Source organism: Miniopterus natalensis, chromosome 5 (assembly GCF_054644295.1).
Source record: "Miniopterus natalensis isolate mMinNat1 chromosome 5, mMinNat1.hap1, whole genome shotgun sequence".
In the NCBI taxonomy this organism is placed as follows: Eukaryota; Metazoa; Chordata; class Mammalia; order Chiroptera; family Miniopteridae; genus Miniopterus; species Miniopterus natalensis.
Genome location: NC_142085.1, coordinates 18,005,578 through 18,021,125, shown reverse-complemented (window position 1 = coordinate 18,021,125; position 15,548 = coordinate 18,005,578). Strand labels below are relative to the sequence as shown.

Here is a 15,548-nt window from a genome sequence, read left to right as displayed (position 1 = left end):
GATATAAATCTCCAGTTGCAGACATCACAAAACCCAATTCAAGTTAGTATGAGCCCAAAAACAATTTTATTGACCATGAGAACAGGAAATTCTATTAGTAGCAAGTTTCAGACACCTAGAGATCCAGTCATTCAAACAACACATCAGTATGCGGACTTCATCTCCATCTCTTGCCCCCCTCCCCTTATTTTTTTAAATCTCTGTTGACTTTTCTCTCAGTTAGAGTCTTAGTGGGTTTCTCCATACGTCCAGCAGAAGGAAAAAAATTGTCTCTTAAACACATTTCTGTCAAAAGTCCCAGATTTGAATCTCATTGGATCCAAGTTGACCATGTGTCCATTTTGAGCCAATCACTGTGCTCAAGGATTCGGTGCTCCCATTGGCGAACACGAGTCACCTGTCTACCCCGAATCTCTACTTGAACCTAATGAGCTGTGAAAGGAGGTGTAGATTCCCAAGAAATATCAGCAGGTCCTTTAACAGAAGGGTGGATGGATTCTACTTGTCACTCATTACAACAACCCTTCACTTTTCCTTTTAAAACTTTAATCTGTTTGGTCATGGGTATTTGCCCACTTTCCTCAAAACATGCTGTATTCTGCTCCCACTTGTATAAATGCTGACTTCTCCTCCCAAAGGTCCCTCATCTTGTTTCTCCCCCAAACCCTGGTCCTCTTTAATACCTTGCCCTTTAATAACCATGAAAGGCTATCTCCAGTCAATTGGCAAGATGGGCCTGTGGGCCAAAAGAAAGTCAGATGTGTGGATAAAGCTAACATGGATCAACAGTTTTTAAAATTGTTGTTACGTGTATTTATCTTGGGCCCTGTCCAAGTTTCTTTTTAAATGAATTTGTGTAATACTTGCATTTTTATGTGATCTTGCTGTGACTAATGTATGAACTTTGCCATCCAGCGAGGACAGTCACCAGAGCAGTAAATCCTGCCAAAAGTGCCTGGTGATGCAACAGACTATGACCTCAGATCCCTTTTCTCCTGACTTTTGTCTCCCATGGTTTTCCTTTCTCTAGAGGCTGGGTATTTTTTTATTTTTTGTGTGCCACCTCCCCTGCTTCTTTTTTCAGCTCCTGTCTGAGTGTCTCTTAGGTTAAGCAGAGTAAAGAAGGGTTCCAGAATCCCCAAATCCAGCCATTCCTTATCCAAGACGAGTCATTCACGGATTCCACCAATTTAATATGCATCCCCAAGTCCTCCAGCCACATCCTGCTTCACATACGCAGTAAAGCATGGTGGTTAATGAGATGGGCTTTAATGATGGAGAGACTTGAGTCAGAATACCAGCTGTGTTATTTACAGTTACCCATGTGACCTTGGGCAAGTTACTTAGCCTCCTTAAGTCTTTGCTCCCTCATTTGTGAAATGGGACTGTTACCACCTGCCTCACTGGCTTGTTACAGAGATGAAGTGAGCTAATAAGGGATGCAGGGATCCTGGCACATGATGGGAACTTAGTAAATGCTAATTATTATTATTACTTAATTCTTTCCCATGTTTTAGTTCAAAATTAGAATCTGTCTAACAACCTCACACCGTAATGTCCATTTCACTGATGTCAGCCTTTAGTAATGAGTGTAAGGGCCGAATCCCTAGGAGGCTGTGAATTAAAGAGGTACCAGCTATTCATTAGTTGAGTCCATCAACAATTATCTATTGAGCATGGACACTGTGCTGGGAATATTATCAGTTTATTAATGAGTTTATAGCAAGGGACTGCTCCACTCTGTGGGCCATGCAAAAGAGACACAAAACTGGATTCCTGTCCTCAAGGAGTTTTTACTCTTGTGGGAAAGACATGCCTCTCAGCCCATGAAGGAATAATGCGGGAGCAGAGACAGCTCATCATCAGGAGATGGGCACACTGCGTGCTCTCAGGGGCTCTAGGAAGAGCAAGAGCAGCACCTGGCACACAGTAGGCACCTCCAAAACACTGGTTGGAGGACTGAGTAATGAGCGAATCAGTGGGATGAGTGACAGTTTTTGACAAAGACTATTGGCCTCAGTCCAGCACATCCCCAGGCCTCTCCCTCTGCTGAGCACAAGTAGAAGAACTGCTATGGGGACAAAGATCACTGGCACTGTTGAGCACACCCAGGGACACGTTCGCTTATAAAGGAATGAGTAGAAATAACAACCCACCCTGACCTGCCTTACAGCCCAATCTGTGACCTTCTGCAGGTGTGATCCCGACCGGACTCACCTCTCCTTGCCCACACCCTGTTGTTCCTCCCACAGTGACTCAATGTAACTGGTGCTTCTGCAGCTCTCATCAAAATTTACCAGTGCCCTCAGCTTGAACCTCCAGCCCAGGGGGTTGTTCAAGAGACTCCCTGTAGAGAGTGAGAGGAACCGCCTAATTGTTACAGAAATAGCTGCTACCCTGGGCAGAGTGAGCAGGTTCAACTTTGTATCATTAAATACATGAAAGTTGGAGGTTGTAACTAATGATATGGCTGTGCTCTGGTCCTGGGTAAGGAGAACATTTCCGGGAAATCATTATTTCATGATAAATGTCCTTTTATCACATATACACACATTCTCTCAGTCTAAATATGATTGTTTTATTTTTTATTTCCATGAAGGTGTGTTGATAGGCCTAATGCAATAGATTTGTTTTATATTTCTGAGGTCAATGGTAAAATAAGATCTGACGTTAAGGGTCTGAAGCAAAGAATGAGTGAAAAGGGGATGTGGAAACAGAATCTAATGGCTTTATATTTGCAAAGTTTTTAAAGTAGCTTGATAATTTTAAAAATTTACATACAGAAAATTCTCTTTTTTGGCGCACAGTTCTATACGTATTAATGCCTACAGAAATGCTTATAACCTCTACCACAAACAGGACACAGAATATTCCATCACCTGAAAAAAATTGCCCGTGCTGCTCATTCGCGGTCAAACCCTCTCTCAGCCCAACACCTCACAGCCACTCATTTCCTCTCCATCCCTGTAATTTTGTCTTTTCCAGAATGTCGTATAAATGGAATCATACAGTACGTATCCTTTTGAGACTGGCTTCTTTTGCTTAGTGCGGTTTAGTTGAGGTTCGTTCACTGTGTTTTGTACCTATCCACTCCTTTTTATTGCTAAGTGGTATAATGTCATTGCATGGATGTGCCACCGTTTGCTTCTTTATTCATCCACGGAGGGACATTTGGGCTCTTTCCAGTTTGGGTCAATTATGAATTATGCTGCTATCAGTATTTATGGCCAGGTTTTGGTGAGAACCTGAGTTTTCACTTCTCTAGGATAATTCTCAGGAGATGTCAAGTGGGTCATAACGTAAGTGCATGTTTGGCTGTATGCGACATTGACAGGCCGTTTTCCAGAACGATTATACAATTGTGCACTCCTGCCGACTATGTCTGGGAGCCCCACTTGCTCTTCACTCTCGTGACCGTATGGGGTTGTCCTGGCGTATAGTTTAATCGTTCTCACAGGTATTTATGGCATTTCTCATTTAATCTGCATCGCTCTGCTGAATGATGATGCTGTTCATCTTTTCACACGCTTATTTGCCGTTGGTCTGTCTCTTTAGGTAAAGTGTCTGTTCAGATCTTAATGGCTGTTTCTAAAAACTGTGTTGTTTGTTATCTTATCTTTGAGTTGTATGATTTTTTACAAATTCTGGATACAAGTCGTTTATTTCCTCCTCTCCTCATTTCTGGAAGAGATTGTATAGAATTGTTTTTTGGGTTTTTTTTTCTTGAATGTTTGGCTGAACTCATTAATGAAGACATCTGGACTTGAAGTTTTGGAGGTTCTCCCTAGAAGAATTCTTAACTATGGATTCCCTATCTTTGGTGGATATAGATTATCTACTTCTTCTTGAGTGAATTTTGTTAGTTTGTGTCTTTCAGGATTTGGTCCTTTTATCTAGGTTTCTAATTTGTATGCAGAGAGTTGCTATAGTATTCCTTTATTATCTTATGTCTGTGGAGTTTGTAGTGATATACTATCTTTCATACCTCTTATTAGTAATATACATCTTCACTTGTTTTCTCTTAGTAAATCTATAGAGAAGTTTACCAATCTTAGTGGGCTTTTTGTTGTTTTTTTACAGTTACCAGCTTCTGTTTTCATTGATTTTCTCCACTGTTTTCTCTTATTTCAATTGCATTAATTTTTCTTACATTCATTATTTTATCCCTTCTTGCTTTGGGGTTAGCTAGCTATTCCTTTTCTAGTTTCTTAAGATAAAAGCTTAGATTATTGATTTGAGACCTTTATTATTTTCTAAAAACAGCATTTCGAGTACAAATTTCTTTCTAGGCACTTGTTTAGCTGCATCTCACAAATTCTGATATGTTGTATGTTCATTTGCATTCAGTTCAAAATATTTTCTAATTTTTTGAATTTCCTAAAAGTATTCTCTTGAGACTTTCTTGCTGGCCAATGAATTTCTTAAAGTGTATTAATTTCCAAATATTTGGATGTTCTCACAAAATCTTTTTTTATGGATCAAATTGATTATTTTATGGCTAGAGAACATATTTTGTATGATTTCATTCTTTTAAATATGTTTTATGATGGATGTGGTGTATGTTGGTGAATGTTCCATGTGTACTTCGAAATAGTGTGAATTTTGTTGTTACTTGGATGGGATAGTCTGTGAATGTTCAGTTGATCAAATTGATTGATAGTGTTGTTTAGGTCTTCCATATTCTTGCTGATTTTTGTTTTGTTTTGTTTTGTTTATTTGTGCTATCAATTGCTAAGAGAGGAGTATTGTAGTCTCCAACTGTAATTGTATATTTGTCTTTCTCCTTTCACTAATCAGCTCATGCTTCATGTATTTTGAAGCTCTGTTATTAGGTGCATACACATTTAGTGTTGCTATATCTTCTCCATGAATCGACTCTTACATCATTATGTAATATTCCTCTTTATCCCTGATAATTTTTGTTCTGGAATCTATTTTGTTTGATGTTAATATAACCACTAATTTTCTCTTGATTAGTGTTTGCATAGTATTTCTTTCTCTACCATTTTACTTTTAATTTATCTCCATCATTATGTTTAAAGTGAGATTCTGTAACAACATATGGTTGGGTCTTGAGGTTGTTGTGTTTTTTTTTATTCAATCCAACAATCTCCAGCTTTTACTTAATGTGTTTAGACCATTTTTATTCAGTGTAAGCATTGATATGGTTGGATTTAGATGTGCCATTTTATTATTAGTTTTCTATTTGCTCTCTTTTTCCACCTATCTTTTGGATTATTTGAATATTTATTGCCATTATATTTTCATTTCTCTATTGGCTTTTTATTATAGCTCTTTGTATAACTTTTATAGTTGTTGCTTTAGTGTTGTTACAATATACATACCTAACTTTTCTCAGTCTGCTTAGAGTTCATAGTTTACCACTTTCCAGTAAAGTATAGAAACTGCACAAATATATAAACCTCTTTACCTCAACCCTTTATGTCATATCACTGAATCTTAATATATTGACTACTATACCCATAAGACATTGTAATGTTTGCTTTTAACAATCCCAGAAAAGCATGGATGTTGCATAGACTTGCCTGCCATCCGTTCATTGGGGCCATGATAATCTTCTCCGTATGGTTCCAAAGTGGGCACTGAATGTATATTTGAAGTGATTTTCTGGTAACTATTTATCTGAAACTTGCACCAAGTTTGTGAAACTATGATCATTAGAAGTACAGCCTATGATTGAGGAAGTGTTTTCTCTGAACAAATCTAGAATTGATTCTAACCAATTAAGCTTTTACATCTAAGGGTGAAAAATGAAGCTTTCTTATCTTGAACTAAAGCAGAATTTAAAACTAGGAATATGCTCAGAAATATTTTATGACCAAAGCTGATTTGTTTTGCTACATGAAGGTGTATAAATTATCATTTATTTGTAGGGATGTCCAAATGGGAAGTATTATCTAGAAATTAAAAGGAACTGTTTCATTTTCTAATAAGCAGTAGATATTTGGAGAAGATGAAATGAAAGCCAACTCTGCTAAGTTTGGGATTAAGAAAAGTAGAAGTCATGCCATTTGTTGTTTAGCTCAGAGCCAAGAAGTGATCGCATGTGTAAAATATCTTTCATTCAGACAAAAACCTCAAAGGTATTTTTATGCATATAATTGTATTTGTCTCTGCTGCATTGCTATTGCAAATACTGTCCACACTCCAGAGCAGGACAGTGATGAATCTGTGCAGTATGCAGCGAAGCTACCAGTCTCCCTCTACAACCTTGTCTTTCCCAGAGGATGCAGTCATTGGCTCAGTATGTACAGCTGTGAAGGTTTCTCTAAGGGCTTTGGTGATGCAAGCCCAAAACCAAGGAGGAAGAGAGCAATTAAATTTCACCTTGATTAAGCTATAGTATACTGTGTGGGTTGCAAGTTGAACTTGGTGACTGTTTCTTCGGTGAGAAGGAGACAGTTATACTTGGAGTTTATGGGCAAACAGCTTGCCATAAAAGGTGGTCAAGATACCTTGCCATCTTTTCTACCTGTCAGAGATACCTTCTGCTGTATGAGGCCTCTTCCTCTCCCCACTCCAATCATGCTAAATAATCTCGCTACATGCTGACTCATGTAGCCCCTCCATCTGCCTAATTCGTGTGGCAGCCTTAGTTTTCTTTGCATGTGACCATTATCCCGAAATGGATTTTCATTTCCATTAAGAGGGGGGCAGTGTCCTGTTTCCCCAAAGTGACTTATCTTGTATGTAATAAGTTTGAAAGAGGCAGTTAATAGAGGAGTTGAGAGCACAGGCTCGGTCTTACTGGGTTCAGTTCTGACTTCATCATTTCCTAGCTGGATGGCTAGGGATAAGCTACTTAATAACCTAAACATTGATTTTGCCACTTGTAAAGTTGAGATAATAACACTATTTGTAAAGATTAAACAAGATATGTAGTGTACTCAGCATTTTTTTCCTGGTACACAATAAATACTATTACTTATTTTTATCGCTACACAATTATTTTTTTATAAAGCTGTGAAACAAATTATATTGGTAAGTAAGGCAAGACAAAGCACAGAGAAGGCAAAGAAAACAAACAGAATTTGACCAGATTCCATATGTAAAAGGCCTAGTGCTTATTTTTAAAGGAAATGAAGGGTGGCAACGTAAACTGGTACAACTACTCTGGAAAACCATGTGGCAGAGCTTACTCAAGAAGCACCTTCTCATCCTCTATAACCTAGCAATTCCACTCCTAAGTATGTCCCTAAAGAAGAGTGTCTGCATAGTCACTGAAGGACGTTTCATAGAATGTTGTTGGCAACAGTATCCATGGTAGTCATTAACAGGAAACTATACAAATATTCATCAACAGAAGAATGAATATATACCTTGTGGCAATGAAAATGGGTGATTTACCACTGCACACAGCAGAATGGATGAATCTCACAAATGCAATGTAAGATTCCAGGCAAAAGTAACCTGTGCTGATACAAATCAGGCTAATGGTTACCCTGGTCGGGGAGAGGGGTGCGGGGGAGGAGAGGTAGAGAGGAGAGACCAAGAGGAGCTTCTGGGGGCTTGTAACATTTTATTTTTTCATCTGCTGTTGGCTTTTCATGGGTGGCTTCAGACTGTGAAAATGAATTGAACGGTGCACTTAGGATATGTGCATTTTTTTCTTAGCTCATCAGGTTTCCCTTAAAATCAAACAGAAAATAGAAAGGAAATAAGAGTAGGGGGGGAGGGGGGTAAGAAGAAAAAGAAAAAGAAACGAAAGAAAGAACAAGCCCAGAAGGTTAAAAGACACGGATTCTTGGCCAGGCTGCACCTGACCCGGTTGGCTCACCCCTCTACCTTACTAGCCGCCCTGGCCAGTCTCCGCCCCACTCCGCTTACTCTATAGGCCCTGCAAGAGGGTGGCAATGCCCTGTTTTCGGGGGTCCTTTCCTTCCCCTCCGGCTCCCCACAGCTCTCTCTATTCCGAGCATTGCTAGGGCAGGAAGGGGCTTTCCAAGTGCAGCGCGCTGGTGGGATGTCATCTGCGGGAGGCAGCGCTTCATCACTGAAACTTAAGACTTAAGGCCGCCGCGTCTCTTCCCTTCCTTCCCCTCCTCTTCCCTTCCCCCCTTTACCTTTCCCGGGACATCCTGTGGGCCTCGGGGCGGCCCGCGCCCTGCGGGGTGCCCCTCCCGCCCCGAGCGGGCTGACCCCGCCCCGCGGCCGCCGGCTATTTTGGGCGGTTGGCGGCGACCGCGGGATCGCTGACAGGCGCGGATCCTGTGACACCTCCTTGCAGCCCAGCACTTGTTGCTCCGGGACCTGCTGCCATCCCCGAACCCACCTTTTTCGCTTGCCCCCCTGTCCCCTCCTGGTTTCTCTCCTTTCCATGTGATCACCCGGGACACCGATTCTCAGACCTCGCTGTCCCGGGCCTGAGAACGAGATCAGGGGGGAGAAAACCGCGACCGCGCGGCTCAGCAGGGGGCCCCCCCTGGGCTGGAGCAGGAGCGCACAGAGCTGGCCCGGGCGCCGCAGAGGTGGCGCCTCCCCGGCCCGGGACGCTGGCCCCGGGCGCCGACGGCATGACGGACTCGGCGACGGCTAACGGGGACGACAGGGACCCCGAGATCGAACTCTTCGTGAAGGTAGGTCGGCGGCTGGGCGCTCGCGGCACCCGCGGCGTCGCGGCGGCTCACGTGCGCCCGCGCGGCTCGCGCTGGGGCGCTGGACCCTCCCCAGGGAGGGCCGCGCAGCCCTGGCGGTCCCCTGGGTGGCCTTGCTGCGAGCCCGAGCCCGGCCTCTGGGCTCCGGGCGGGATGGGGTCAGGTGCAGCCTGGCAGGTGGCTGTCTTCTTGGAGAGTCCGCCGGCAGTTTGTGTGTCACGGCGGCCGCGGGACAGGCGGTCACCGCTGCGGGTCCAGAGCCCTGCCCCGCGCGAGGTTGGCTTTTCCTAACCGGCATCCCCGGGGGTAGGGAGAGAGACGGTAAGAACCTGGCTGGACCCGTGAACCTGTCTTCTAAAATTAGGAGGGGGTGGCGAGGAAGAAAAGGAAGCGTCAGTGATAGAATTACCTTTGGCAAAGCAAAAGTAACGTTTCTTAAAACCCCCTTTTCTCTCTGTTACTCAGAGCTGCTGAAAGAACAGCCAACGGAAACAAAGATGTTTTCTTGCTTTGGGACCTGCAAAGCAGAAAGCAAACATTCCGTTCTCCAACGTGATTATTATGATTGTCTTAGTCATGGATCTGGAAATGCTAAGGGTCCGGCTATTGGGAAACCGTCCGGGTCAACCTGGGCAGCCTGGGGTGCGGGGGCCACAGTGAAAAACGAATTAGTCGCCTGGCCCCTTAGAGGCAGAAACAGTCTAACGTCAAAGCAGCTCAATGCGTTTGCAACCTGTTAGGAGCAAGGATGGAGGCCGCAACAGTTTCCCGTCCGCTGGGGTAATAAGAAAGAAACATTTGATCGGTCTTTGGTGCCGACACCGCAGAAGCCGGGAAACCTGAGGCGGCAGGAGAGCTGCCTCCAGGGTGGTGCAGACGGAGCCGCCAGGGCCTGGGGGAGGGGAGTCGGCAGGCTGCCTGGGAGCCGGGCCCTTTCGCCGGGGGGAAAACAAACCCTTAGAATGCAAAGTTTCCCTAGAAATATGCAGATCACCGAGCAGGAAGAGTCCTGGGGATTTTAAAAGGCGAGTATATTCCCTGGGACAGGCGAAATGATCTGTCCTAGTTGGCCCCGGGTGTCACAAGAGCTTGTTAAATTTCTTCCACCAGGGTTTTACATTCTTTGTGGGGTTTTTAAACATTAGCTGGAGAAATGACACCTGTCATTTCGTGACGCTTGCTTTTCTCGGCCTGTTTCTCTCCCTTCACACGTGGCTTCTGGTGCCCTCAGTTGGTTTCTGGGACCCCTTTGGCAGACCCAGTAATGAGAGGGGTCTGGTCCCCTGGAGGCTGGGCAGCGGGGACCTGAGCCTCAGCCCCCAGGCCCGTGGTGAGTAGGGAAGGCTCTAACAAAGCCAGGAGTCTTGCTGCTCTCCTTGAAGAAAGCTATTCTAGGGCTTTCTCAGATTCCCCCGGAGCAGGTAGTTTCACAGTGTCAAGTTCCTGAAAGATATTTGAAACACAAATTGACTCTTTAGAGCCAAAGAAACCCTTTGCCCCACTCTGAGGTGTGGACACCAATTCTCCCTGCACCTTTGGAATTTCACGCTGGCAGCTTTGGAGGTTTTCTCCATTTATATAAAAAGCTCACTGCACAGCCTCCTGTGCCCCCAAAGAATTCTAGAATGCCCGTGTTGTCATTTGTGTTTTTTTTCCCTAAAGAAAAGCAATCCATGAGAGCCAGGCAGGCCTTCCTTCATGGTTAGCTCAGAAACCAGATTGATGGGGGGAACAAAAAATCAGATAGGAAAGCTCTTTTGACACCCCCACCCCCTCTTTTCAGCTTCTGGTCAGTAGTTGTCATGGACAGGGAAAAGGAAAGGCTGAGAGTAATTGTGAAATAAGACACTGGCCGTGTTTTACACAATTTCATCTCAGAGAAGCAATGTCCTGATTGACAAAATTAGGCATTTCCAAGTTTGACGTTTCTCTTAGCATTATGGTCCCCATAGGAAGAAGGCTTTCTTGTTGAAGGTGGGGGGTACCTGAGGTGTTTTCTGCAGAGCAGGGTAATCGTCAGCCCACATTCTAGGGAGCCTCCCAGGCAGGCTGGCCCCACCCAGAAGGAGTCAGGATGTTGCTTATGTTCAGCACTCCCATGGAACAACCCTTCAACCCTTCGACCCGGCCTGTCCACTGGGTGTGTCATACAAAACCTCGGTCGCCCGGGGAGTTTCAAGGACATACCATTCTGACCCACATCAATTGATAATCATTACCTATTGCCACTGCAGCTGCTAATGATAATAAGAATGATAAAAGGTAGCATTTTGGGGCTTAGGAAACACATTCAAGTACTTTATCTCTTTGGATCCCTAGCATCCTTGCTCAGGAGCCTTGGTCCACTCATGTGAAAAATGAAGGAAACAAATAAGCATGACTCACAGGGACCTCTTGAGACCTGCTGCAGTCAGCACTCGGTGAACTGCAGCTTGCTCTCCTTGTAACAACCGAGGGACATAAGAATGGTGATTACTTCGGTTTTGTGGTGGAGCAATACATGCACTCACAGAGCGTATGTGAAATGCCCAGAGTAGAGGGTAATCACATTCAATTCTAGTCCTCAAATCTAGAGGTTCAGACTCTGAATTTCTTACTGTCTTCTAAACACCCGTATGCCAGGCCTTGTACCTTCTTTTGTCAAGTTAGGCTCTCAGGCGCCATCCAAAATGACAATTTTTGATAATTTACTAACCTGTTCTCATGTGGTCCTGAAATACCGTCAAGGAGCATAGCAATCCCTGCTCTGCTCTCCAAGGCTTTCCCTGCCAGGGAACATTCTGATGGTGACTTTTAAGAAATCCTTTCCCAATGTGTTAAGCCTCTTCATCTATAATAAGAAAGGTTTGAGTAGATAACTTCTGATTCTATGGTTCATAATATCCATGTATGGGGCAGAGGTTTGGAGAGACAGGACCTGAGTGACTCTGAACAAACTACTTAACTTTTGTGAGTCCCAATAGTTTCCCTCTTAAAACAAGGGGGTGGTTGTCAACAGGGTGATCATATAATTTATTGTCCAAACCAAGATACTTCTGAAAGTAAAAGGGGGTACTGCCGATAATTAGGCTGGGACACAGGTGTACTCTGGAATTGCTCGGGGCCAATCAGGACATGTGGCCACCCTGGTTATGAAAATACTGTCACTACTGACTTGCTGTCAGGATCCCTTCCACAGGAGCCAATAGGTGAAAGCGCTTTGTAAATGGAAAATTGGAATAAACACATGAAAGTGAAATAATGATATGAATTCCACGGCACACAGAACCTTTCTTGATCTGCAGGTCCCTGATTTGCCTTAGGATACAAAAGCCTAGCTCCTTCCTCACTCGCAGGGCTATTTTGAGAACAAATGAGATCTTATGTGGCTTGGACTTTGATCAGAAGGGGAGGACCACAGGTTAGAGAACAGATAATTGGCAATGAGTGTGGTTTATTGAAAGAAAAAAGAGCAAGGAAGTAAAAGCAAAACAGAAAGTGATTTAGAAAGGCAAACACAGGATGTGCCGAGTAGTGAGATCGAGACATCCCTTCCGTCTGTACCCAGCCCGGCTCCTAGATGCAGAAAGCCACCCAAGTGGGTGGTGTCGATGGACCAATTTGCTATAAATGTCTCCTGGGGCCACGGGTGTGGGTTTCAACAGAAACCAGTGGTTCTCAGCCTTGGCTACCTATTCAGATCTTGTGGGGAGATTTTAAAACTCCAGGTGCCAGGCTGCGCCTCAGGCCAATTATATCAAAGTTTCTGTGGGTGGGACCCAGAAGCAATATTTTCACCCTCACCCCCAAGTGGAGAGCCACTGAGTCATAGGCAGAGGCCGGCCTGACAGCAGGCAGCTTCTGCCGCAGCTGAAATAAGTGGGCTGCCTGGTGAGATTAACGCCCAGAATTTGTAACGGCTTCGGGGCACCGTGAGCAGGAGTGCTATAGATAGAGAGCTTGTGTCCAATCAGTGCTCAGTGAACAGATGCTGACAGGCGTAAAGCCCTGTCCACAGGGCTCTAGAACAGTCAGTGCCTGGGGCGGGCTAGTCAAATAGTCATCAGTTCAGCATGCGGGGAACAGAATGGAGTCCTGATGATTGTCTGGTGGAAATGACTGGTCCTTCCATTTACTGAGTGATCCGAAAGGCTCTGACAGTGGTGTAGGGTGAAGTCAAGTCATGGTGACACACAGTATAGTCATCTGACTTCCAGAACAGACAAGAGCCGATCTTGTGGCCTTCCCTCTCGGCCCTTGGGCAGCTTGGCTAAGCATTGCTGGCCAGGTTTTGTCATCGCTTCATCACATTAAGCAACTGTTTTTCTGTCCCACCACTCCAGGGTTTGATCTGCAGTCTATAATCCAATATAAATTCATCTTCCCTGCTATGTCAGTGAGTGCATCTTTTCCTGGTAATGTACCATGGGAGTGCTAGTGTCAAATGTCGGCTGATGCGCAGCTCAGGTGCCATCTGGTAGGAAGTGGAAGTGAGGACCAGGTATCTGAAGATGCTGAAGTTCACTGTCAGTGGTGTCAGCTCCCGCTTTCCTACCGACTTGTGTTAGTTAATCTGAGTGTTTGTTGACTCTCTCCACTCAGTGAAGAGTTCATTGATTTAGGCAGTCAGGTCAAAAGCTTTTTATTTTTGGTTCCTTTTGAGTTGCCAGGTGCAGGGCCCATGTTAGTGGTGGCAGGAGGTGCAGTGGAAGACTGTCAGGCTGTGGGTTACCTGCTGTGTGGTCCAGGACAGGCTGCTTGGCCTCTCTGGGCCACAGTTTTCTTACCAGTGCAATGCTGATGATGGCAGTGCATATTACATGGCGTTGGTGTGAGCACTGAATGAGCTGGGTATGAAACTGGGGTGCAAGTAAGCCCCCTCTGCAGGCCCAGTATAGCCCAAATGGTGAGAAGCTAAGCCCTTGAGCTTCCCTTCCTTGATGTGTCTGAGAAGTCAGACTCAATCCTGTCTGCCCCTGCCTCTGCTGGTCAGGACACAGACCACTGGGAGCTGGAGCACAATGAAACCATCCCTGGATCTGATTGCCTCTGATGGGGCCGCTGCTCAGAGAGCTGGAGATTCCAGAAGCCACTGTCCAAAGTAATGCGGCTGGCCTGACTGCAGGGCAAGTGCAAATCCCTGACCAATAGCTGGGTTTTTAGGCTTAAAGGAAATTCATCCAAGGGAGCTCCCACACAGTTCTGGGGGCTGGGCCAGGAGGCATCAAACCACTGGGTGTTGCACTGGCCTCTCATCTTTCAGCTGCATGGGGATGTTACTTCAGGGGCTCCATTCCCATCCTGTCACTGGGCTCTGGGCAGGGCCTCCCCAGGCTCAGCTGAAAGGTGCCTATTACTTTGACCCTTAGGTGGTAAAGAAGGCTCTAGAGTCTTGGTCCTTTAGTTCCAAAAGGCCCCCGGGGCTCTCTGTGCAGGTTTTCCAACTCCCTCCCCAGCACAGCCTAGCTTGGCTTAGCCACAGTTGCTCTTATAGAAAATATACACACATGGCTGCATGTATCATCTATCTGGACTATACAAAAACATAACAGATTCTCAATATCTGCTGTCTTTTAAAACTATTACCAAGGAGGTATCCTCTGTAGTCTTTGTCATCAAGGCTGGGAATGAGAAATAGTCAAGATCCAAAGCGGCTAAGCAGGGGTTTTCTGAAGACCTGAATCAGTGTAGGGGGCCTCCCCACCCCGGGGCACCTGAGATCCACTCCTGCTGGCGTTCTGAGAGGTCAGCTCCAACTACCAGGAACATTTCTCGGCCAGTCCCTGAGTGAGAATCTACTTTGGAAACTCATGTATTTACTCAAGGAGTATCTTAGCTCTGAACTGTGAAATTCTTTAAAGATAAGTCAGATAGTCTGCTGTCAGAACTGGAATGAATCTCTTTCGGGAAAAAGAAATGGAATTGTTAACGCTAGCAGAACCCCTGATCTCTGGTGGCCCAGGAAGAGTCTCTGAACTGTATTTATTGTAGCTCACAGTGAACAAGGCTAGGCCAATGGTGCTCAGCCATCGAGGTGGGAGAAAGTCACTGCCAAGCTCTTCACATGGACTTGCCCAGGTCCTGTCCCCAGAGATTCAGACTCAGGCGGTCTGGGTGAGGCCCAGGCATCTGTAGCCTTGAAAAACTACCCCTGGGTGATTCTGGGATTCATCAAAGACAGAACCACTGGCCTGGACCATGGGTGGATAGGGCTGGACTTCCCAGTGGGGCACCCAAAGGGCAAGATGAAGTCCTGTCCCCACTGGAATCATGCATTTCACAGGATGGAGGAGGCAGAGGCAAATATGCTTCTTAAATTGAATCACCCCAGATTGACCACAAATGAACCAGAGAGGGGAGGAAAGGAATGCTTTTGACCTTTCTCTCATAACTTGATTTTATTCCTTTGTAATTTTTTTTTTTTTATGACATGGGAGTGACAAGTAATTTTAAAAGCTAGGCATGAAGGAAATGTTAGTAATATCAAGAATTTAGGGAATTAAGGGATTGAAAACAGTCAAATAATTCACAAATATGTATGGAGCTGCCTACTCTGTGATACTGAAAGCTGGAAGGGGGGGAGGGGAGGTCAAAGAAGATGGGGTCCCAGCAGCCCTCGGGCTTGCAGCTGAGGAGCAAAAATGCAAGGAAACCTCAGGCCACATGAGTGACAGAACATGAAGTGAAGGGTTAAAATGACGGGACCAGTGTGGTTTGCAGGCCTGCTCTGGGGGAAGGAAGGACCTGAGTTGTACTTTTAAAAATTATTAAGATGCCAGAATGTCTAGGAGTGGGTACCATGTCAAGTCCAACATCAGTCTGGACGTGAGGATGTTCAGGGCCCAGTGGGTGTACAAGGTTGGCTGAAGAGAATGGTATTTGGAGGGTGCAGTTGGAAGAAAGATTAAAACAAAAACAAAAATAGTGGGAAGGGGTTTGAATGGCAGGCAAGTG

General features: G+C 45.1%; 1 protein-coding gene across 2 annotated transcripts in view; it reads left to right on the top strand.

The window, feature by feature from the left end:
• The window catches only part of CLIC5 (CLIC family member 5), a 136,901-nt gene that overhangs the window by 41,414 nt on the left and 79,939 nt on the right, over positions 1 to 15,548 (top strand). The window contains exon 1 of one of the 2 annotated variants that reach the window (XM_087817124.1): positions 8,499 to 8,597. The exons of the other annotated variant lie outside the window; for it this stretch is intronic. Coding sequence (XP_087673250.1) covers positions 8,535 to 8,597 — 63 coding nt within the window. The 5' untranslated portion in view covers positions 8,499 to 8,534. Of the gene's footprint in view, positions 1 to 8,498; positions 8,598 to 15,548 lie in introns of those variants that run through there. 2 annotated transcript variants of the gene reach the window in all.